Source organism: Bombina bombina, chromosome 6, assembly GCF_027579735.1.
Source record: "Bombina bombina isolate aBomBom1 chromosome 6, aBomBom1.pri, whole genome shotgun sequence".
NCBI lineage: Eukaryota > Metazoa > Chordata > Amphibia > Anura > Bombinatoridae > Bombina > Bombina bombina.
This window is the reverse complement of record NC_069504.1, coordinates 205,739,283-205,764,149: the sequence shown is the minus strand read 5'-3', so window position 1 is coordinate 205,764,149 and position 24,867 is coordinate 205,739,283. Positions and strand designations below refer to the sequence as shown.

Below are 24,867 nucleotides of genomic sequence, written 5' to 3'. Positions count from 1 at the left end.
GCAAGAGAATGACTGGAGGTGACGTAGAGGGGAGGAGCTATGTAGCAGCTCTGCTGGGTGAATCCTCTTGCACTTCCTGTTGGGGAGGAGTTAATATCCCAGAAGTAATGATGACCCGTGGACTGACCACACTTAACAGGAGAAAAGAGAGAGAGAGAGAAAAAGAGAGAGAGAGAAAAAGAGAGAGAGAGAGAAAAAGAGAGAGAGAGAGAAAAAGAGAGAGAGAGAGAAAAAGAGAGAGAGAGAGAGAGAGAGAGAGAGAGAGAGAGAGAGAGAGAGAGAGAGAGAGAGAGAGAGAGAGAGAGAGAAAAAGAGAGAGAGAAAAAGAAAAAGAGAGAGAGAAAAAGAGACTGAAATAATAAATATTTTCAACATGAAAAGCTAGGGCATATTATCTGTATTGAAGGAAATGTACAAGAGAAAGTGAAAAAGAAGTCTCAAGCTTCTCTCTTGTCTGGTGGTACAATATTTGCCAAACTCAGAAGTTATTAGGCTATAAAATAGGCTGGGAAAAGATAAAGGGAACACCTGTGAGGCAACAGCAACATTAAAGCAAGGACAAGTTATTTGAGACACCAGCCTGCTAGAAACATCTGCAGACACATACTGTACATTGACTTCAAATTTTCAATTTTTTTTCATTTTAATAAAATAAACTAGAGGAGAGCTTTTTAAAATAGATGGCTAACTTCAAATATCTACACTAATAGAAAAAATAAAAAAGTAAATATAACGTTTTAAATTCAATATTGTTTTGATCAAAAATAAATTATTAAAGCAATATTTTAACTAGACATACAATTGATCAATACTGGTGTTAAGTTTAACACCAACATTTAAGATAAAAGTTCAGGCCTGCCCTATTCCTAATTTTATAAAATTAGCTTTTTTCTCTTAGCATCCTTTGTTATAAAGAAAACCCAGGTAAGCTAAAGTAGTGTGTGCATGTCTTTTGCTTTATATGGCATTAGAGTTTGCAACAATATTTAAAACAGCGCTATGCATGGTTACAAACACTAAGGGTTAGATTTATCAAAACTGAGGCGTACAGGGGCACGTATACGCGCCCCTGTACACCTCAGCTCGCCTGTGGCGGGGTGAAATTACCCGCAGGTAATCAACATTGCACATGAGCGCAATTTAGCGCTCGCCTGCTTTCCCGCCCCCTGCCCGTGCACAGCCAATCACGTGCGGGCAGGAGTGGTCAATCTCCTTGGTCGGAACTCGACCGCGGAGATTGAATTTCGCCACCTTAGAGGTGGCGAAGAGGTTAGGAAGCAGCGGTCTGGTGACCGCTGCTTGATAAATTACGGCGAGCAAGTTCTTGTGAACTTGCAGCCGTAGGGCTTTGGTAAATCGAGCACTAATTCCATAAAGTGTTAAAGGCGTGCATACTCCTGAACTCTTATGAACCTACCTAGGTCTACTCTTCAACTAAGGATACAAATAGAACAAAGCAAATCTGATAATAGAAGTAAATTGGAAAGATTTTTTTTTAAATACATGCACTATCTGAAACATTAAAGTTAAAACTTTGGGCTCCATTTATGAAGCAGCGAACGCTTGTTTCAGGCCCATCGTTTAAGATCGCTGCTCCTTAACCTGTCTGCCAATTGGACGCCAGTGAGCAGGGGGTGGCATTGCACAACCATTTCGCTTGTGCAATGATAAATGTGGACAGCATATGTTCTTTCTTTCCAGATAAGTCCACAGGATCATCTATTACTGTTGGGAATATCACTCCTGGCCAGCAGGAGGAGGCAAAGTGCACCACAGCAAAGCTGTTAATTATCACTTCCCTTCCCTCAATCCCCAGTCATTCGACTGAAGGAAAATTGAGAGAAAAGAAGCGACACAAGGTATAGAGGTACCTGAGGTTTAGAGAAAAGAAACTGTCTTAAAATAAAGGGTGAGGCAGTGGACTCACCATATCCGGAAATAAATTTATCAGGTAAGCATACATTTTTTTCTTTCCTAAGATATGGTGAGTCCACGGGATCATCAATTACTGTTGGAAATCAATACCTAAGCCAGAGGACACAGATGATTAGGGAGAGACAAGACAGGGAACCTAAACAGAAGGCACCACCACTTGAAGAACCTTTCTCCCAAAGGAAGCCTCAGCCGAGGCAAAAGTATCAAATTTATAAAATTTGGAAAAAGTATGCAAAGAGGACCAAGTTGCAGCCTTCCAAATCTGGTCCACAGAAGCCTCATTTTTGAAGGCCCAAGAAGAAGAAACAGCCCTAGTAGAATGAGCTGTGATTCTCTCAGGAGGCTGCTGTCCAGCAGTCACATAAGCCAAACGAATAATACTTCTCAACCAGAGAGAAAGAGAAGTAGCAGTAGCTTTCTGACCTTTGCGTTTCCCAGAAAAACAAACAAACAATGCAGAAGACTGGTGAAAGTCCTTAGTCGCCTGCAAATAGAATTTAAGAGCCTTCACAACATCTAGGTTGTGCAACAAATGTTTCTTATGAGAAGAAGGATTAGGACAGAGAGAAGGAACAACAATTTCCTGATTGATATTTGTATCCGAAACAACCAAAGAAAGAAACCAAACTTGGTATGAAGAACTGCCTTACCTGAATGAAAAATGAGATAAGGTGAATCGCACTGCAAAGCTGAGAGTTCCAAAACTCTCAGAGCAGAAGAGATAGCAGTAAGAAACAAAACTTTCCATGATAATAACTTAATATCTATGGAATGCATAGGCTCAAACGGAGTCTGTTGCAAAGCTCTAAGAACAATGTTAAGGCTCCAAGGTGGAGCAACAGATTTAAACACAGGCCTAATTCTGATCAAGGCCTGACAAAAAGATTGCACATCTGGCACGTCCGCCAGACGCTTGTGCAGCAAAATGGAAAGAGCAGAAATCTGACCCTTCAGAATACTGACAGACAAACCCTTATCCAAACCTTCCTGGAGAAAGGATACAATTCTTGGAATCCTGACTCTACTCCAAGAGTATCCCTTGGATTCACACAAATAAAGATATTTACGCCATATCTTATGGTAAATCTTTCTAGTAACGGGCTTACGAATCTGAATCAGGGATAGGCAAGGTGTCCGTACACGGACACTGGTGTCCGTGACTAGCCCTTGCAGTGTCCGTCACAACCTTAGTATATCTTTTCTTTCTGATTAAATAATAGGAATAAAAAAAAATATGTAGTGTGAATAAAGTTAGTGGCTTGTCAAGAGACTGCTAGCGATATTGGGTGATAAGTTATGGAATAAATAAAGCCTGAGTGAAATACTGGATGTGTATCTGCATCTGTATAATAACACCCAGCACTATATAATGACACAGTAGTGACACTGACACATGTGTATTGCAAGACAATGGCTGGTTATAGGGTCAGTGGTATCTGCATCAGTATAATAACACCAAGCACTATATAATGACACAGTAGTGACACTGGCTCATGGGTATAGCCAGAGGAGGGCTGGTTATAGGATCAGTGGTATCTGCATCAGTATAATAACACCAATCACTATAAAATAATGTTTTTAATTTCAAATGTACCTTGGTGTCCTTCACTAAAGTCTGTACTTTGGAAAGTGTCCGCCATGGCCCTTGTCTGTGCCTATCCCTGGTCTGAATCATGGTCTCAATGACCGACTCGGAAAAACCACGCTTAGATAAAATTAAGCATTCACTCTCCAAGCAGTCTGCTTCAGAGAAATGAGATTTGGATGAAGAAAAGGACCCTGAAGTAGAATGTCCTTCCTCAAAGGGAGTCACCACGGTGGTAGAGACGACATTTCCATTAGGTCTGCATACCAGATCCTACAAGGCCATGCAGGAGCTATTAGAATCACAGACGCTCTTTCCTGCTTGATCCGAGCAATGACTCGTGGAAAGAGAGCAAACGGAGGAAAAGGGTATGCTAAACTGAAGTTCCAAGGAACTGCCAGAGCATCTATCCGAAAGGCCTGAGGATCCCTCAACCTCGAACCGTACTTTGGAAGCTTGGCGTTCTGTCGAGAAGCCATCAGATCCAATTCCAGTAACCCCCATTTTGTGGTTAACCTGGAGAACACTTCCGGATGGAGTTCCCAATCCCCGGGATGGAAAGTCTGCCTGCTTAGGAAATCCGCTTCACAATTGTCCACTCCTGGAATGTGGATGGCAGATAGACAGCAATTGTGAGCTTCCGCCCACTGAATGATTCAAGCCACCTCCTTCATGGCTAAGGAATTCCGAGTTCCCCAGGTGGTTGATGTAAGCTACTGAGGTTATGTTGTCTGACTGGAACCTGATAAACCGGGCTAAAGCCAACTGAGGCCAAGCCATCAAGGCATTGAAAATCGCTCTCAACTCCAATATGTTTATGGGGAGAGCAGATTCCTCCTGAGACCACAGTCCATGCGCCTTCAAAAAGTCCCAAACTGCTCCCCAGCCCATCAGGCTGGCGTCCGTGGTCACAATCACCCATGAGGGTCTCCGAAAGCATGTCCCCTGAGACAGATGTTCTTGAGACAGCCACCACAGAAGAGTCTTTCATCGCTTGATCTAGAACTATCCTCTGAGATAGGTTTGCACAATCCCCGTTCCACTGACTGAGCGTGCATAACTGTAGTGCTCTCAAATGGAATCGAGCAAAGGGAACTATGTCCTTGGAAGCCACCATCAGGCCAATTACCTCCATACATTGGGCTACTTATGGCCGACCAGCAGACTGAAGAGATAGGCAAGAGGAAAGAATCTTGGCACTTCTGACTTCCGTCAGAAATATTTTCATTGACAGGGAATCTATAATGGTTCCCAAGAAGACCACCCTTGTAGCCGGAATAAGGGAACTCTTTTCCAAATTCACCTTCCATCCGTGGGAACGAAGAAAAGACAACAAGATCTCGATGTGAGATTTTGCTATTTGAAAATATGGCGCCTGCACAAGAATATCATCCAGATAAGGTGCCACTGCAATTCCCCGAGACTGAATTAATGCCAACAGAGCTCCCAAGACCTTTGAGAAAATTCTGGGAGCTGTGGCAAGGCCAAATGTAAGTGCCACAAACTGAAAGTTTCTTTGTCCAGATAGGCAAATCTCAGAAATTTATGATGATCCCTGTGAATGGGAACGTGCAGGTACGCATCCTTCTATGGTCGTCATGAACTGACCCTCTTGCACCAGAGGAAGAATGGAATGGATAGTCTCCATTTTGAAGGACAGCACTTTGAGAAATGTGTTGAGGAACTTTAGATCTAGAATAGTCCTGAAAGTTCCCTCTTTTTTGGGAACCACGAACAGGTTGGAATAGAACCCCAGACCCTTTGGGAGTGGAACTATCACTCCCAGGAGAGAAAGATCCTGTACACATTTTAAGAATGCCTCTTTTTTTATCTGGTCTACAGATAATCTTGAGAGGTGGAATCTGCCCCTGAGAGGAAAAGTCTTGAATTCTAACTTGTAACCCTGGGATACTAGGTACACGACCCACGGGTCTGGGACATCTCGTATCCATGCTTGAGAAAACTGAGATTCTGCCTCCCACTTGATCCGATCCTGGATCAGGGGCAAACCCTTCATGATGACTTAGATTCAGCTGCAGGCTTCTTAGATTGTTTCCCCTTGTTCCAAGACTGACTGGGTTTCCAAGAAGGCTTGGACTGTTCTTGCTTGGTAGAGGAGGGGGAAAGGAACGGAAATTACTCCGACGCCCTTTTAATTTATTCTTCCTATCTTGAGGTAGAAAGGATCCTTTACCATCTGTGATATCGGAAATAATTTCTGCCAAACCCGGCCCAAACAAGGTCTTCCCTTGTAAGGGATCGCCAAAAGTTTAGATTTAAAAGAAAAATTTGCTGATCAATATTTCAACCATAGCGCCCTACGCGCCAAAATAGCGAAACCAGATATTTTGGCCCCAACTTAATGACCTGCAAAGACGCATCAGTGATAAAGGAATTGGCTAACTTAAGAGCCTTTATCCTATCCTGTATCTCCTCCAAGGGAGTCTCTGCTTGGAGGGACTCAGACAAAGCGTCAAACCAATATGCTGCTGCACTTGTCACTGTAGCAATACACACCGCCAGTTGCCACTGTAAACCATGATGAACATACATTTTCTTTAAGAAAGCATCTAGCTTCTTGTCCATATGGTCCTTAAAAGAGCAACTATCCTCAATAGGAATAGTAGTCCTCTTGGCCAGAGTAGAGATCGACCCTTCTACTTTGAAGACAGTTTGCCAAGACTCCTTAATGGAGTCGGCCACCGGCAACATCTTCTTAAAGACTGGAGAGGGAGAAAAAGGAATTCAAGGTCTCTCCCATTAACGCGCAATATTCTCCGTAGCACCTCTTTAATTTGCTAGATTTCTTAGGGTTGACAATGACAGGCGTATCCGAGTCATCCAAAGTAGCCAAAACCTCCTTTAACAAAACACGAAGGTGTCCAAGGTTGAATCTGAAAGAAACCACTTCAGCATCAGAAGAAGGAATTCTACTATCCGAATCTGAGATTTCACCCTCAGAGGCTACCGAAGTATCCTCCTCCTCCAACATATGTGAAAGAGTAACTTGGTTAGCCTGTACTGGATCAGAAACGTTACTAGCCGATTCTCTCATTTTCCTCTCGTGCCTCCCCTGAAGCATGGGAATGGCAGCTAGTGCCTCAGATACCGCCGAAGATACCTGGGCAGCAATTTTAGCCTTCAAATACACTCCTCCAGGAGATTGTGAGGAACCGCAGGGCACTGTGTGTGACGATGATAAAGTCTGGGACGGTTGAGGAGAAGGCTGTGGCATTACCTCAACAGTATCAACCTGAGAGAAAGATGGCTCAGAAACAAAAAGTCTATCTTTGTACATTAAAGTTCTTTCAATACAAGAACAACAAACACCTCAGCGATACACCTCAGCGATATAGCTGAGGCGCCTACCTGCCTCCCTCTGCAACACTGAGTTAAATGTGAGACAGATGATAAGAAACGGAGCAGCTCCGGACTCAGAGTTATCCGTTGAAGCCAAGATCACACGGAAAACTACTATGCGCTGCGTCACTAAGATGAAAAACGTGCGTTTAGCATTCCCTGCTGCCGAGAGAATGATCCGCCTCTCCTGTGACGTCAGAGGCGATCCCGTCGGCCATACTAGGTCTCATACAAACAGCTATTTTTTCCCAATGAGAGAAAAATAACGAGTGCCAATTATTCTTAAATACTTAAACATCTAGTATCTTAACAAATCAATTCTCTTCTTTATGTCACACAGTGCCCGCTTCCTGCTCTTATGCATCCTGAACCTCAGGAATGTAAAAGTCCCTTATAAAGTACAGCCTAAAGACTGTTAAAGAGCCAGAGCTCTTCCCATAAGAAACTTAAAATGTCACTTACCTGCACCCTTGACTGTCCGGCAGGAGGACAGCTCACCCGGCATGAGAGAAAGCCACTCACCCGGCATGAGAGAAAGGACAGAGCAAACCTACTCTGGCTTTCTATGTGAGGGCAGCAATTTGTTAGGAAAACGCAGTGAGGCCCACCCCACAAGTTCTCAAATGCTTGAAAGCTACCACAGCCCTACTGAAGAGACTAACGTGGAGTACAGGTAGATCCAGTCTTGTCAGGAAAGATCAGAGCAAACCTGCTCAGGCTTTCAAAATAATAAAATCTTAAAGAAAATTCTTTAACAGACACCAAAACTTCTACTCCTCCTTGCACTGAAGGCAAAGAGAATGACTGGGGATTGAGAGAAGGCAAGTGATACTTAACAGCTTTGCTGTGGTGCTCTTTGCCTCCTCCTGCTGTCCAAGAGTGGTATGCCCAACAGTAATTGATGATCCCGTGGACTCACTATATCATAGGAAAGAAATAGATATTAGAAAGCTAGATATAGTGATAATTTGACAAAAATTTTTTTATCCCTAGCAAACAGTTGAATGCTCTGAGAGAAATGTATTTATTGAATTTAACTATAAACCACACTAGAAGTTACAAAGTAGTCAACTTCTGAAAATGACTCCGTTTTATTTTAGTTTAAGTATTATGTGATGTTCCCAATTTAGCACTGATTAAGCTTTGGATATCCAATCAAGTACCTTCAATTGGTAATTTTTAACCACAACTACACTATCAAGCCTGTCTGATTCGTGATCAACTCTCTTGGAAAAAGAAGGTCCAGATTTGGGCAGAAACAATGCAAAAACATTCAAACGATCACCAAAAAATGCACACTTCTTCTCTACTGGAAAAACTATTTATTTTCTCTTACTCATGAGTTCCTCCTTGGTTAATATTAAGTTAAGGTTCAACTTTTAGGACAAATTACAAAAAAAATGCGTTTTGGTAAATTTATGTTAAAAATACATTAAAAATAGTAGAATGATAAATATAAGACAGTTAAAAAAGGATTTACCTGTGCTAACTCCACAAATATAATCAAAAAGCTGATGAACGGGTTTCCCAGTCATTTCTTCTAATTTCCGTAAAGTCTGTAGCGCCACTAACCCTCTAAAATGGATTTTAAAATGGAAAAAAAAAAGAAAAATGATCATTTTGGAAATTAATTCATCAAAAATACAATATATGATTCAAAATGTATATAAAATAAAAAAGCACTAAATGAAACAGAACTTTCTACCAAGTTATTAAAAGCATTTAAAGCAATAGCAGTGTACAGTCGATAGTCTTAAGACTACATGCTCTAGCAAATAAGAATATGCAATTTTTTTTTTTTACTATTATGTCCCTTTAAATGTACCATCTACATAAAACTTTAATAGTAATTCAACATTAAGTAATTTAATACTTCAGCTTCTGTAACATACATTCAAACTCTTATCAAATTCGGATCCTGATGGGGATATATGCCGTATGTTTACTTGAGGTAGAGAGAAGTTCCTAGAGGACTTTAGGGAGAATAAGCATCTATATAACCCACTACCCTTTTTTCTGCATTAGTTCTGAGTGTAAATCCTCCCAGTATGTCAACCTTCGTCTGGCCTCTATAAGAGCTGCATAAAGCTATTGTGGCCCAGACATCCATGCAGGCCCCTAGCATATGAGAATATCATCTGACTTTCCACCTGTTGGGTGAATGGTACAGACACTAGAAAACTATATAAATCGTATTCAAATTATTATTTCATGTATTGGAAATGAAAGCTATTATTAAAACGCCATAACGTAAGTTTCATTAAGATACACTGTATAAAAAGAAAGTATGTTTACTCAGACTGCCTGCTGTGACAAGATACACATTACAAACAAATATACAGTTCAAAGGAAGTCCATATAAGGAGTTTCCTGTCTGTAAGGATAATGGTATATGCCCAGATTTTCAGGGAATGTAGCTCTTATCATCTAAATGTTAATTACCCCATGCTGAGTTCAAATACATGAAGCTCAGACGTCTCTATGGAAAATAGCAGGAGAAACTTAAGAAAGTATATCTAACCCTGTGTAAGCTAGAATCTATATAAGAATTTAAATCTTAAGGTTTAAATATATTGTTAGATACATTTTCAAATATTTAATTTGTACTGCAGCTCTATAAACCTAGGCAGATTAAAAGGAAACATTTATAGGGATCAGACGGGTAGAGGGCCCTGCCAAGAGTCGCACTGTTGTAGTCAGCTCTAAAGAAGGTGATCTACAAACAGCATGCCTCTTAGGCTTACAGCGCTAAGGGGTTCAAGGGGATAGCAATGGAAGAGAGGAAACGGTATAAAGAAAGGTAAGTGTAGGTTGTATGCATCCCTGAACAGTAGAGTCTTTAGGGAGCGCTTGAAGTTTTCAAAACTAGGGGAGAGTCTTGTGGAGCAAGGCAGAGAGTTCCACAAGATGGGAGCAAGTCTGGAGACATCCTGTAAGCAGGAGTGTGAGGAGGTAACAAGAGAGGAGGAGAGAAGGAGTCATGAGCAGAGTGAAGGGGACGGGAGGGAGAGTATCTGGAGACAAGGTCTGAGATATAGGGGGAGCAGTGCTTAATCCTTGAGGCAAGAGGAAGCCAGTGAAGAGATTGGCAGAGAGGTGCAGCAGATGAAGAGTGACGTGTAAGGAAGATGAGCCTGGCAGAGGCATTCATTATGGATTGTAAAGGAGCTAGGCGGCAGCTGGGGAGACCAGAGAGCACAGAGTTGCAGTAATCGAGGTGGGAAAGGATGAGAGAGTCAATTAAAATCTTAGTTGTGTCTTATGTAAGGAAATGTCTAATTTTAGAGATGTTTTTAAGGTGGAATCGGCAGGATTTAGCCAAGGACTGAATGTGAGGAGCGAAAGAAAGATCTGAGTCAAGTGTGACTCCAAGACATCGGGCATGCGTGGTAGGGGTAATGATGGAGTTGTCAACAGTTATAGAGAGATTGGGGGTGGAGATTTTGGAAGAAGGGGGGAAAAACAGAATTTATGTTTACCTGATAAATTACTTTCTCCAACGGTGTGTCCGGTCCACGGCGTCATCCTTACTTGTGGGATATTCTCTTCTTCAACAGGAAATGGCAAAGAGCCCAGCAAAGCTGGTCACATGATCCCTCCTAGGCTCCGCCTTCCCCAGTCATTCGACCGACGTAAAGGAGGAATATTTGCATAGGAGAAATCATATGATACCGTGGTGACTGTAGTTAAAGAAAATAAATTATCAGACCTGATTAAAAAACCAGGGCGGGCCGTGGACCGGACACACCGTTGTAGAAAGTAATTTATCAGGTAAACATAAATTCTGTTTTCTCCAACATAGGTGTGTCCGGTCCACGGCGTCATCCTTACTTGTGGGAACCAATACCAAAGCTTTAGGACACGGATGAAGGGAGGGAGCAAATCAGGTCACCTAGATGGAAGGCACCACGGCTTGCAAAACCTTTCTCCCAAAAATAGCCTCAGAAGAAGCAAAAGTATCAAATTTGTAAAATTTTGTAAAAGTGTGCAGTGAAGACCAAGTCGCTGCCTTACATATCTGATCAACAGAAGCCTCGTTCTTGAAGGCCCATGTGGAAGCCACAGCCCTAGTGGAATGAGCTGTGATTCTTTCAGGAGGCTGCCGTCCGGCAGTCTCGTAAGCCAATCTGATGATGCTTTTAATCCAAAAAGAGAGAGAGGTAGAAGTTGCTTTTTGACCTCTCCTTTTACCAGAATAAACAACAAACAAGGAAGATGTTTGTCTAAAATCCTTTGTAGCATCTAAATAGAATTTTAGAGCACGAACTACATCCAAATTGTGCAACAAACGTTCCTTCTTTGAAACTGGATTCGGACACAAAGAAGGCACGACTATCTCCTGGTTAATGTTTTTGTTAGAAACAACTTTCGGAAGAAAACCAGGTTTAGTACGCAGAACCACCTTATCTGCATGGAACATCAGATAAGGAGGAGAACACTGCAGAGCAGATAATTCTGAAACTCTTCTAGCAGAAGAAATTGCAACCAAAAACAAAACTTTCCAAGATAATAACTTAATATCAACGGAATGTAAGGGTTCAAACGGAACCCCCTGAAGAACTGAAAGAACTAAATTGAGACTCCAAGGAGGAGTCAAAGGTTTGTAAACAGGCTTGATTCTAACCAGAGCCTGAACAAAGGCTTGAACATCTGGCACAGCTGCCAGCTTTTTGTGAAGTAACACAGACAAGGCAGAAATCTGTCCTTTCAAAGAACTTGCAGATAATCCTTTCTCCAAACCTTCTTGAAGAAAGGATAGAATCTTAGGAATTTTTATCTTGTCCCAAGGGAATCCTTTAGATTCACACCAATAGATATATTTTTTCCATATTTTGTGGTAGATTTTTCTAGTTACAGGCTTTCTGGCCTGAACAAGAGTATCAATGACAGAATCTGAGAACCCTCGCTTTGATAAGATCAAGCGTTCAATCTCCAAGCAGTCAGTTGGAGTGAGACCAGATTCGGATGTTCGAACGGACCTTGAACAAGAAGGTCTCGTCTCAAAGGTAGCTTCCATGGTGGAGCCGATGACATATTCACCAGGTCTGCATACCAAGTCCTGCGTGGCCACGCAGGAGCTATCAAGATCACCGATGCCCTCTCCTGATTGATCCTGGCTACCAGCCTGGGGATGAGAGGAAACGGCGGGAATACATAAGCTAGTTTGAAGGTCCAAGGTGCTACTAGTGCATCTACTAGAGTCGCCTTGGGATCCCTGGATCTGGACCCGTAGCAAGGAACCTTGAAGTTCTGACGAGAGGCCATCAGATCCATGTCTGGAATGCCCCACAATTGAGTGATTTGGGCAAAGATTTCCGGATGGAGTTCCCACTCCCCCGGATGAAATGTCTGACGACTCAGAAAATCCGCTTCCCAGTTTTCCACTCCTGGAATGTGGATTGCAGACAAGTGGCAGGAGTGAGTCTCCGCCCATTGAATGATTTTGGTCACTTCTTCCATCGCCAGGGAACTCCTTGTTCCCCCCTGATGGTTGATGTACGCAACAGTCGTCATGTTGTCTGATTGAAACCGTATGAACTTGGTCTTTGCTAGCTGAGGCCAAGCCTTGAGAGCATTGAATATCGCTCTCAGTTCCAGAATATTTATCGGGAGAATAGATTCTTCCCGAGACCAAAGACCCTGCGCTTTCAGGGGTCCCCAGACCGCGCCCCATCCCACCAGACTGGCGTCGGTCGTGACAATGACCCACTCTGGTCTGCGGAAGCTCATCCCCTGTGACAGGTTGTCCAGGGACAGCCACCAACTGAGTGAATCTCTGGTCCTCTGATCTACTTGTATCGTCGGAGACAAGTCTGTATAGTCCCCATTCCACTGACTGAGCATGCACAGTTGTAATGGTCTTAGATGAATTCGCGCAAAAGGAACTATGTCCATTGCCGCTACCATCAAACCTATTACTTCCATGCACTGCGCTATGGAAGGAAGAGGAACAGAATGAAGTATTTGACAAGAGTTTAGAAGTTTTGATTTTCTGGCCTCTGTCAGAAAAATCCTCATTTCTAAGGAGTCTATTATTGTTCCCAAGAAGGGAACCCTTGTTGACGGAGATAGAGAACTTTTTTCTACGTTCACTTTCCACCCGTGAGATCTGAGAAAGGCCAGGACAATGTCCGTGTGAGCCTTTGCTTGTGGAAGGGACGACGCTTGAATCAGTATGTCGTCCAAGTAAGGTACTACTGCAATGCCCCTTGGTCTTAGCACCGCTAGAAGGGACCCTAGTACCTTTGTGAAAATTCTTGGAGCAGTGGCTAATCCGAACGGGAGTGCCACAAACTGGTAATGCTTGTCCAGAAATGCGAACCTTAGGAACCGATGATGTTCCTTGTGGATAGGAATATGTAGATACGCATCCTTTAAATCCACCGTGGTCATGAATTGGCCCCCCTGGATGGAAGGAAGAATTGTTCGAATGGTTTCCATTTTGAACGATGGAACCTTGAGAAACTTGTTTAGGATCTTGAGATCTAAGATCGGTCTGAATGTTCCCTCTTTTTTGGGAACTACGAACAGATTGGAGTAGAACCCCATCCCTAGTTCTCCTAATGGAACAGGATGAATCACTCCCATTTTTAACAGGTCTTCTACACAATGTAAGAATGCCTGTCTTTTTATGTGGTCTGAAGACAATTGAGACCTGTGGAACCTCCCCCTTGGGGGAAGCCCCTTGAATTCCAGAAGATAACCTTGGGAGACTATTTCTAGCGCCCAAGGATCCAGAACATCCCTTGCCCAAGCCTGAGCGAAGATAGAGAGTCTGCCCCCCACCAGATCCGGTCCCGGATCGGGGGCCAACATCTCATGCTGTCTTGGTAGCAGTGGCAGGTTTCTTGGCCTGCTTACCTTTGTTCCAGCCTTGCATTGGCCTCCAGGCTGGCTTGGCTTGAGAAGTATTACCCTCTTGCTTAGAGGACGTAGCACTTGGGGCTGGTCCGTTTCTGCGAAAGGGACGAAAATTAGGTTTATTTTTGGCCTTGAAAGACCTATCCTGAGGAAGGGCGTGGCCCTTGCCCCCAGTGATATCGGAAATAATCTCTTTCAAGTCAGGGCCAAACAGCGTTTTCCCCTTGAAAGGAATGTTAAGCAATTTGTTCTTGGAAGACGCATCCGCTGACCAAGATTTTAGCCAAAGCGCTCTGCGCGCCACAATAGCAAAACCAGAATTTTTCGCCGCTAACCTAGCCAATTGCAAAGTGGCGTCTAGGGTGAAAGAATTAGCCAATTTGAGAGCATGAATTCTGTCCATAATCTCCTCATAAGAAGAATCTTTATTGAGCGCCTTTTCTAGTTCATCGAACCAGAAACACGCTGCTGTAGTGACAGGAACAATGCATGAAATTGGTTGTAGAAGGTAACCTTGCTGAACAAACATCTTTTTAAGCAAACCCTCTAATTTTTTATCCATAGGATCTTTGAAAGCACAACTATCTTCTATGGGTATAGTGGTGCGTTTGTTTAGAGTAGAAACCGCCCCCTCGACCTTGGGGACTGTCTGCCATAAGTCCTTTCTGGGGTCGACCATAGGAAACAATTTCTTAAATATGGGGGGAGGGACGAAAGGTATACCGGGCCTTTCCCATTCTTTATTTACAATGTCCGCCACCCGCTTGGGTATAGGAAAAGCTTCGGGGGGCCCCGGGACCTCTAGGAACTTGTCCATTTTACATGATTTCTCTGGAATGACCAAATTCTCACAATCATCCAGAGTAGATAACACCTCCTTAAGCAGAGCGCGGAGATGTTCCAATTTAAATTTAAATGTAATCACATCAGGTTCAGCTTGTTGAGAAATTTTCCCTGAATCTGAAATTTCTCCCTCAGACAAAACCTCCCTGGCCCCCTCAGACTGGTGTAGGGGCACTTCAGAACCAATATCATCAGCGTCCTCATGCTCTTCAGTATTTTCTAAAACAGAGCAGTCGCGCTTTCGCTGATAAGTGGGCATTTTGGCTAAAATGTTTTTGATAGAATTATCCATTACAGCCGTTAATTGTTGCATAGTAAGGAGTATTGGCGCACTAGATGTACTAGGGGCCTCCTGTGTGGGCAAGACTGGCGTAGACGAAGGAGGGGATGATGCAGTACCATGCTTACTCCCCTCACTTGAGGAATCATCTTGGGCATCATTTTCTCTAAATTTTGTGTCACATAAATCACATCTATTTAAATGAGAAGGAACCTTGGCTTCCCCACATACAGAACACAGTCTATCTGGTAGTTCAGACATGTTAAACAGGCATAAACTTGATAACAAAGTACAAAAAACGTTTTAAAATAAAACCGTTACTGTCACTTTAAATTTTAAACTGAACACACTTTATTACTGCAAATGTGAAAAAGTATGAAGGAATTGTTCAAAATTCACCAAAATTTCACCACAGTGTCTTAAAGCCTTAAAAGTATTGCACACCAAATTTGGAAGCTTTAACCCTTAAAATAACGGAACCGGAGCTGTTTTTATATTTAACCCCTTTACAGTCCCTGGTATCTGCTTTGCTGAGACCCAACCAAGCCCAAAGGGGAATACGATACCAAATGACGCCTTCAGAAAGTCTTTTCTATGTATCAGAGCTCCTCACACATGCATCTGCATGTCATGCTTCCCAAAAACAAGTGCGCAATAGAGGCGCGAAAATGAGACTCTGCCTATGATTAGGGAAAGCCCCTAGAGAATAAGGTGTCCAATACAGTGCCTGCCGGTTATTTTACATAATTCCCAAGATTAAAATAATTCCTCAAGGCTATGAAGTATAAAATATGCTTATATATAAATCGTTTTAGCCCAGAAAATGTCTACAGTCTTAAAAGCCCTTGTGAAGCCCTTTTTTTCTTTATGTAATAAAAATGGCTTACCGGATCCCATAGGGAAAATGACAGCTTCCAGCATTACATCGTCTTGTTAGAAATGTGTCATACCTCAAGCAGCAAAAGTCTGCTCACTGTTTCCCCCAACTGAAGTTAATTCCTCTCAACAGTCCTGTGTGGAAACAGCCATCGATTTTAGTAACGGTTGCTAAAATCATTTTCCTCTTACAAACAGAAATCTTCATCTCTTTTCTGTTTCAGAGTAAATAGTACATACCAGCACTATTTTAAAATAACAAACTCTTGATTGAATAATAAAAACTACAGTTAAACACCAAAAAACTCTAAGCCATCTCCGTGGAGATGTTGCCTGTACAACGGCAAAGAGAATGACTGGGGAAGGCGGAGCCTAGGAGGGATCATGTGACCAGCTTTGCTGGGCTCTTTGCCATTTCCTGTTGGGGAAGAGAATATCCCACAAGTAAGGATGACGCCGTGGACCGGACACACCTATGTTGGAGAAATAAGGAGCTCAGTTTTGGAGAGATTTAGTTTGAGGTAGTGAGAGGACATCCAAAAAGAGATGTGAGAAGGACAATTAGTGACACGGGTTAGCAAGGAAGGAGATAGCAAGAGAAGTAGATTTGGGTGTCGTCGGCATACAAATTATATTGGAACCCATGGGACTTTATTAGGGAACCTAAAGATGACATGTAGATTGAGAAGAGAAGGGGACCAAGGACAGAGCCTTGCTGTACCTCAACAGAAAGTGGTGATGGGTCAGAGGAGGCCCCAGAGAAGGCTACACTAAAAGGTACTGTTTGACAGGTAGGAAGAAAACCACGAGAGGGCTGTGTCACAAATGCCAAAGGTTTGGAGAATTTGGCACAAAAGAGGGTGGTCAACAGTATCAAAGGCTGCGGACAGATCAAGGAGGATAAGCAGAGAGAAGTGGTCTTTTGATTTTGCTGTAAGTAGGTCGTTGGTAACCTTAATGATTGCTGTCTCTGTGGAGTGATGGGGACGAAATCCAGCTTGCAGTGGGACGAGGAGGGAGTTTAATGTAAGGAAATGGGATAGGCGTGCATATACTAGCTTTTCGAGAAGCTTTGAGGCAAGAGGGAGTAGGGAAATAGGGCAGTAGTTGAATGGGGAGGTTGGATCAAGAGAAGATTTTTTGAGCTAAACTCCAAGATTTTCTCCAGTGCCGCTCAGCAGTACGGGAACAACTGCGAAGGTAGGGTGTGATTTCCGAGCAATGGTAAGAGGGGCCAGATTGTCAAGGACCGATGTAAGGGTGGAATTATAGTGGAAGATAGATTGGTCAGGGCAGGAAAAGGAGGAGATGGACGAGAGGAGAGGTTCGAGGGAATTAGCAAGCTGTTGCTGATCTAATGACATAATGCTTTTGTGAAGTTTGGTGTGAGGAGTAAAAGGAGGGAGAGTTGTAGGAAGGGATGAGATGGTGCATGTTCATTACATACATCTGATAAACCAATGAGGTTCCAAATATAACTGGTGTATAAATGCCTATGTAATTTGTGCTATGAATTGGATCATATAGTATTATGCACTCAATGTTGGAGTGGTGTCCACAGATGTACCATGTATTCCTATTAAATGAAATGGTATATATATATACCGCATCCCATTTTCAACACCTCTAGCGTTATACGAGTAATCGGCCAAAGTACAAACATTTTTCTAATAGAGATATGGCAGCCAAACTCCCCCCACCGTGACGTAGTAGGTTTCAGTGTAATTGAATCAGCCAATCAGAATCAAATCCTCGGCTGGATTCTTAACATGCATTCACGCTTGCACTTCTGATTTGGGCTTGAAAACTGACAGAACTTTAAATGTGCATGAGTCAGCGGTTCATACATGAACGAGCATGGCATTTAGTAAAGAAGGGGACGAAGGAGGAGGGGGAGGAGCTTGGCTGCCATATCTCTGTTAGAAAAACGTATGTGATTTGGACGATTACAAGTATAACGTTAGAGGTGTTGAAAATGGGATGTGGTGCAGGCGCATTGTCTTTGGCTGATTGAAGGTATGGGATAAAGTTATTTCAGGTGTTGACTGTCCCTTTAAATAGACTAGTGTACTTCATATATTAAATATATTAGTGCCAAGTAACCTTTTTATTAGGAAGAGGGGTTTGAGGTCCATATTTATAAATACATGTTTGTTATTTACTGTGAAATCTCTTAAGAATTGCACATAAATTTACTATTTTGTTGATAAGTTATAAATATCTCTGGTTTGTTATTTGAAGTGATATAAAGCTATTTTTGGCCAGTCGTTGAATAATAATCTCCAGCAAATTCCATCAAACTTATTGAATTTGAGCTAAGATTCTTAATATAACATTGGGATACATTTAGTTAATCAAGTGTTAAATCATTAACCCATATTTTGGCATTGGATTAATGTTATAAATTATTCAAGTAAACTTTAATTGAAGTATTTGATAATTAATTTGTTTTGGGTTAAGGTAGATATAAAGATTATATTGTGTCCATAATACATAGGTACCAGATAATTTAATGAATATTAATTAATATAGAGGTTTTTATAGCCTGTTTGATATAGGATATTGTAACAACTAGACAATGTTTATAGAGATTAACTGGTCAGAACTAAATTAATTTAATTTGAGATTATTAATATTTATAATAATTTTATCGTCATAATATCTAGATACCATAGCATTTTGGAATACACTACAGAAATTATATAACGTTTCACTGGGGTGTATTGACAAGATTCTATTATATTAATTGGAGGTATTGCTGACGATAATTTTATGATTGATTATTAATATTCATAATTCCATTAATACAACATTTTGTTACGTAAATATATATAACAATCCCATATAACTATGCACTGTTGCTAGATCCTTAGCAACAACGAGCAAATGGAACTCGTCAAGACAGCAAATTGTTTGCTGTAAAAGAAAGTTGTGATGTTCAGCCTGATTAATCCCTGGACTCTGATCAGCAGTTATCTGCACTTTTATAGCATATTTGTCATTGGTCTAATCATGTTTTTTACAGTGTTAGTTTTCTTGTGGTTGTATGTTTCATATTATATTTAGTTAATCAATTCTACCTGTACTTACATGTCTTACTACTAATTTGGGAATTTAAATGTGTCATTGTACTGTTTACATTGTTATGTCGAATGCTTTTTTCTTACTCTGCAGGTCTTCATTTTAGTTGCCCCTAATCAAACATTCATAATGTAATTTTTTTGTTCTGTTCTTTGGAATTTTCTATGCATGGTATAAAAATTGCTATTTTACAGAAAAAAAGGAAATTTTATGCTTACCTGATAAATTTGTTTCTTTTTAGACACGATGAGTCCACGGATTTCATCCTTACTTGTGGGATTACGCCTCCTGGTCAACAGGAGGAGGCAAAGAGCACCACAGCAAAGCTGTATATATAGCTCCTCCCTTCCCTCCCACTCCAGTCATTCGACCGAAGTTAGGAAGAGAAAGGAAAAGCTAAGGTGCAGAGGTGACTGAAGTTTAACCAAAATAAAAACCTGTCTCAGATAACAGGGCGGGCCGTGGACTCATTGTGTCTAAAAAGAAACAAATTTATCAGGTAAGCATAAATTTTCTTTTCTTTTTAAAGACACGATGAGTCCACGGATTTCATCCTTACATGTGGGATACAATACCAAAGCTATAGTACACGGATGAAAAAGGAGGGGCAAGACAGGGAACCTAAACAGAAGGCACCACTGCTTGAAGAACTGCAAATCTGCTCAACAGATGCATAATTTTTGAATGCCCTAGTGGAATGAGCCGTAATCTTTTCAGGAGGCCGCTGTCCAGCAGTCTCATATGCAAAGCGGATGATACTCTTCAACCAAAAAGAAAGAGAGGTAGCCGTATCTTTCTGACCCTTACGTTTTCCTGAAAAAACAAAAAACAAATAAAGAAGACGATTGACGAAAATCTTTAGTCTCATGTAAGTAAAATTTTAATGCATGGACTACGTCCAAATTGTGTAGCAGGCGTTCCTTCTGAGAAGAAGGATTAGGACACAAAGAAGGAACAACAATCTCCTGATTAATGTTCTTGTCCGAAACAACTTTAGGAAGAAAACCAAGTTTAGTACGTAAAACCACCTTATCCGAATGAAAAATAAGGTAAGGAGAATTATATTGTAAAGCCGAAAGCTCAGGCACTCTTCGAGCAGAAGAAATGGCAACAAGAAACAAAACTTTCCAAGATAACAACTTAATATCTATGGAATGCATAGGTTCAAATGGAACCCCTTGAAGAACTTTAAGAACTAAATTCAAACTCCATGGAGGAACAATTGGTTTAAACACAGGCCTGATTCTAATCAAAGCCTGACAAAAAGATTGAATATCTGGAACAGCTGCCAGACGCTTGTGCAACAAAACAGATAAGGCAGAAATCTGACCCCTTAGAGAACTCGCTGATAACCCCTTCTCCAGTCCTTCTTGGAGAAAAGACAAAATCCTAGGAATCCTGACTCTACTCCATGAGTAGCCCTTGGATTCACACCAATAAAGATATTTGCGCCATATCTTATGGTAAATCTTCCTAGTAACCACCTTACGCACCTGAATTAAGGTATCTATGACCGAATCAGAAAAACCTCGCTTGGATAAAATTAAGCGTTCAATCTCCAAGCAGTCAGCTGCAGAGAAACTAGATTCGGGTGGTGGAAGAAACCCTGAATGAGAAGGTTCTTCCTCAATGGCAGCTTCCAAGGTGGCAGAGATGACATGTCCACCAGATTGGCATACCAAATCCTATGAGGCCACGCAGGAGCAATGAGGATCACTGAAGCCCTCTCCTGTTCGACTTGAGCAATAACCCGGGGAAGGAGCGCAAACGGGGGGGAATACATATGCTAGGCTGAAGGACCAAAGAACTGCCAAGGCATCTATCAGCTCGGCCTGGGGGTCCCTGAACCTGAACCCGTACCTCGGAAGCTTGGCATTCTGACGAGATGCCATGAGATCCAACTCCGGCCAACCCCATCTGAGAATCAGGTTGGAGAATATTTCCGGATGGAGTTCCCACTCTCCTGGATGAAAGGTCTGCCTGCTCAGAAAATCTACTTCCCAGTTTTCCACCTCTGGAATGTGGATTGCCGACAGATGGCAAGAGTGAGCCTCCGCCCACTGGATTATCTTGGTTACTTCGATCATCGCTAAGGAACTCCTTGTTCCACCCGGATGATTGATGTAAGCCACACGGGAGGCGAAGGGTCCGACACGTGGGGAGAGTTAGTCGGCATAACTTCCCCCTCGACAGACCCCTCTGGTGACAATTCTTTTATAGATAAAGACTGATCTTTACTGTTTAAGGTGAAATCAATACATTTAGTACACATTCTCCTATGGGGCTCCATGGCTTTTAAACATAATGAACAAGTAGTGTCCTCTGTGTCAGACATGTTTGTACAGACTAGCAATGAGACTAGCAAGCTTGGAAAACACTTTGAATCAAGTTAACAAGCAATATAAAAAACATTACTGTGCCTTTAAGAGAAACAAATTTTGACAAAATTTGAAATAACAGTGAAAAAAGGCAGTTACACTAACGAAATTTTTACAGTGTATGTAACAAGTTAGCAGAGCATTGCACCCACTTGCAAATGGATGATTAACCCCTTAATACCAAAAACGGAATAATAAATGACAAAAACGTTTTTAAACACAGTCACAACTGCCATAGGTCTACTGTGGTTGTTACCCTCCTCAAACACGACTTTTGAAGCCTTTTGAGCCCTTCAGAGATGTCCTGTATCATGCAGAAGGAAGCTGAGTGTCTCAGTCTGTAATTCTAGCTGCGCAGAAAAGCGCTAAAATAGGCCCCTCCCACTCATATTACAACAGTGGAAAGCCTCAGGAAACTGTTTCTAGGCAAAAATCAAGCCAGCCATGTGGAAAAAAACAAGGCCCCAATAAGTTTTGTCACCAAACATATATAAAAATGATTAACATGCCAGCAAACGTTTTATATTACATTTTTATAAGAGTATGTATCTCTGTTAATAAGCCTGATACCAGTCGCTATTAAATCACTGCATTTAGGCTTAACTTACATTAATCCGGTATCAGCAGCATTTTTCTAGCAAATTCCATCCCTAGAAATATGTTAACTGCACATACCTTATTGCAGGAAAACCTGCACGCCATTCCCCCTCTGAAGTTACCTCACTCCTCAGAATATGTGAGAACGGCAGTGGATCTTAGTTACTTCTGCTAAGATCATAGAAATCACAGGCAGATTCTTCTTCTAATGCTGCCTGAGATGAAACAGTACACTCCAGTACCATTTAAAAATAAACTTTTGATTGAAGTTAAAAAACTAACTATAATACACCACTCTCCTCTTACTACCTCCATCGTTGTTGAGAGTTGCAAGAGAATGACTGGATATGGCAGTGAGGGGAGGAGCTATATAGCAGCTCTGCTGTGGGTGATCCTCTTGCAACTTCCTGTTGGGAAGGAGAATATCCCACAAGTAATGGATGATCCGTGGACTGGATACACTTAACAAGAGAAAAGAATGATAAATTGATATCACCACACTCTAGTAGTGTCATTTGAAAGTGTTTCCTGGGGTCATGTTTGGCAGAAAGCATATTTCTCTGTCTCAAACAAAATTCTAATTTTCTTTCTCTTTAAATAAATATTAGCTTTCTTGCTCAAAAATGAATTCTATATAAAGCTATATGTGAACAAATGCTGTCAGGAAGGGTGAGGTACATAGCCCCTTGAAGATGTCTAAATTTCCCAGACAAGAAGCATATATTCCACCCATACCTGAACATGAAACTACTAGTGTTACAAAACTAATTTTAAATTGCTATGTCTATATCTTATTAAGTAATTTGAGCACAATTTGAATCCCATTATGTGCCCTCCTGAAAGACTATGCAAACTGATTTAGTTTATTTATTTGTAATTGGACCTGTAGTCGCATGCAGTTTACGTCAGGATAACAGAATTAAAAGGGACCTAGACATGATGTGCCTTCTGGATTTAAAATTGCCACAACAAGTAGAATTTAAAAAAACAAAAAAAAAAACACATGACTGTGTGCCTCCCAAGAACATGCAGTATAGCATCCTGCACCTACAAAACATGCTGCAGATCACTTAAATACAGATATGAAAGTTGCTAGCACAAACATGAAGCTATTTGGTTCTTTGAAAGATTACTTTTCAGCTTTTTCATGTGCTGCATTTAATTCAACTGACGTTTTTCCACTTCTAAGGCTTTGCTCTAGCATCTTAAAAGTACTGTACAGAAAAAGAAACATTTTACAAATCAGTTGTCTTACCAATGAATTTGAAAGTAAAAAAAGTAATTAAGCACACAGATATATTCACCAAAGCAATTAAGAAAAAACAAGTTCCTTTATACTCAACAACAACAAAAATCTTATTAGAGCTAGGCAATAAACCTTGCTTAAATTGTTAAAAAAAAAGAAAAAAAAGAAAAAAAAGAAAAAAAAAAAAGATGGGGGATGTAATGAAGCACCAGATACCATTGAACAAAAATTATATATAACCATATTGAAATGATTAAAAAACATAATTTATGCTTACCAGATAAACTCCTTTACTTCCGGATAGGTAGAGTCCACGGCTTCATTCCTTACTGTTGGGAAATACAACACCTGGCCACCAGGAGGAGGCAAAGACACCCCAGTCAAAGGCTTAAATATCCCTCCCTGTTTCTCATTACTCCAGTCATTCTGCTGAGGGAACAAGAAAAAGTAGGAAAAACATTAGGGTATGAATGGTGCCAGAAGAATAAAATAAATATTGGACCGCCCATAGACAAGAAAAAAAATGGGCGGCGGCAGTGGACTCTCCCTATCCGGAAGGAAAGGAATTTATCTGGTAAGCATAAATTATGTTTTCCTTCCTAAGATAGGGAGAGTCCACGGCTTCATTCCTTACTGTTGGGAAAACTATACCCAAGCTCCAGAGGACACTGAATGAATAACGGGAGGGAACAAAAAGGAAGAGGCGGACCCTATTCTGAGGGTACCACAGTCTGCAAAACTTTTCTCCCGTAAGCTGCTTCAGCTGAAGCAAAAACATCAAATTTGTAAAATTTTCAAAAAGCATGCAAGGAGGACCAGGTAGCCGCCTTACAAATCTGATCCACAGAGGCCTCATTCTTAAAGGCCCAAGATGAAACCACTGCTCTAGTGGAATGAGCCGTTATCCTCTCAGGAGGACGATGTCTCGTAAGCTAAGTGGATGACACTCTTTAACCAAAAAGATAGGGAAGACGAAGTAGCCTTCTGCCCCTTACGCTTCCCCGAATAGACAACAAAGAGGAAGATTGTCCAAATTCCTTAGTAGCCTGAAGATAGAACTTCAAGGCGCGAACCACATCCAAAATTGTGAAGTAAGTGTTCCTTCGATGAGGAAGGATTAGGACACAATAAAGGAAACACAATCTTTTGATTGATGTTGCAATCTGACACAACCTTAGGAAGAAAACCTAATTTACTACGTAAAACTGCCTTATCTGCATGAAAAAATCAGATAAGGGGGCTCACATTGCAGAGCCTTAACAAAGGACTGCACGTCTGGAAGCTCAGCCAGTCTCTAGTGCAACCTTAACTCTGTGCCAGGAAAAATCACGCTCTTCACACCAGAATAAGTAGGTCCACCACACCTTGTGGTAGATACATTGAGTAACTGGTTTACAAGCTTGAATAAGAATATCAATGACACTCTCAGAGAAACCTCTTTTGGCTAAGACTAAGCGTTTAATCTCCAAGCAGTCAGCCTCAGAGAATCTAGATTTTGATGAACAAATGGACCTTGTTGTAACTTCCAAGGAGATGAGGACATCCCCACTAGATCCGTGAACCACATCGCGGCCACGATGGAGCAATCAGGATTACTGATACCTGCTCCTGCTTGATGGGAGCCACCACTCGAGGAAGAATCGGTGATGGAGGAAAAAAAGATATATGATATATTAGATCCGCTTGGGGATCCCTTGACCTCGACCCGTACCTGGGTAGCTTGGTATTGAGACGGGACACCATGAGATCTATCTCCGGCGTCCCCCACTTGCTGCATATCTCTGCAAACTCCCCTGGATGGAAGGATTGCCTGCTGAAAAAATCT

At 41.6% G+C, this 24,867-nt stretch overlaps 1 protein-coding gene across 1 annotated transcript in view; it reads right to left on the bottom strand.

The window, feature by feature from the left end:
- PNPLA8 (patatin like phospholipase domain containing 8) overlaps nucleotides 1-24,867 on the bottom strand; it is a 132,823-nt gene that overhangs the window by 94,299 nt on the left and 13,657 nt on the right. Inside the window, exon 5 of the mRNA XM_053719201.1 lies at nucleotides 8,361-8,455. Coding sequence (XP_053575176.1) covers nucleotides 8,361-8,455 — 95 coding nt within the window. The remainder of the gene's footprint in view (nucleotides 1-8,360; nucleotides 8,456-24,867) is intronic.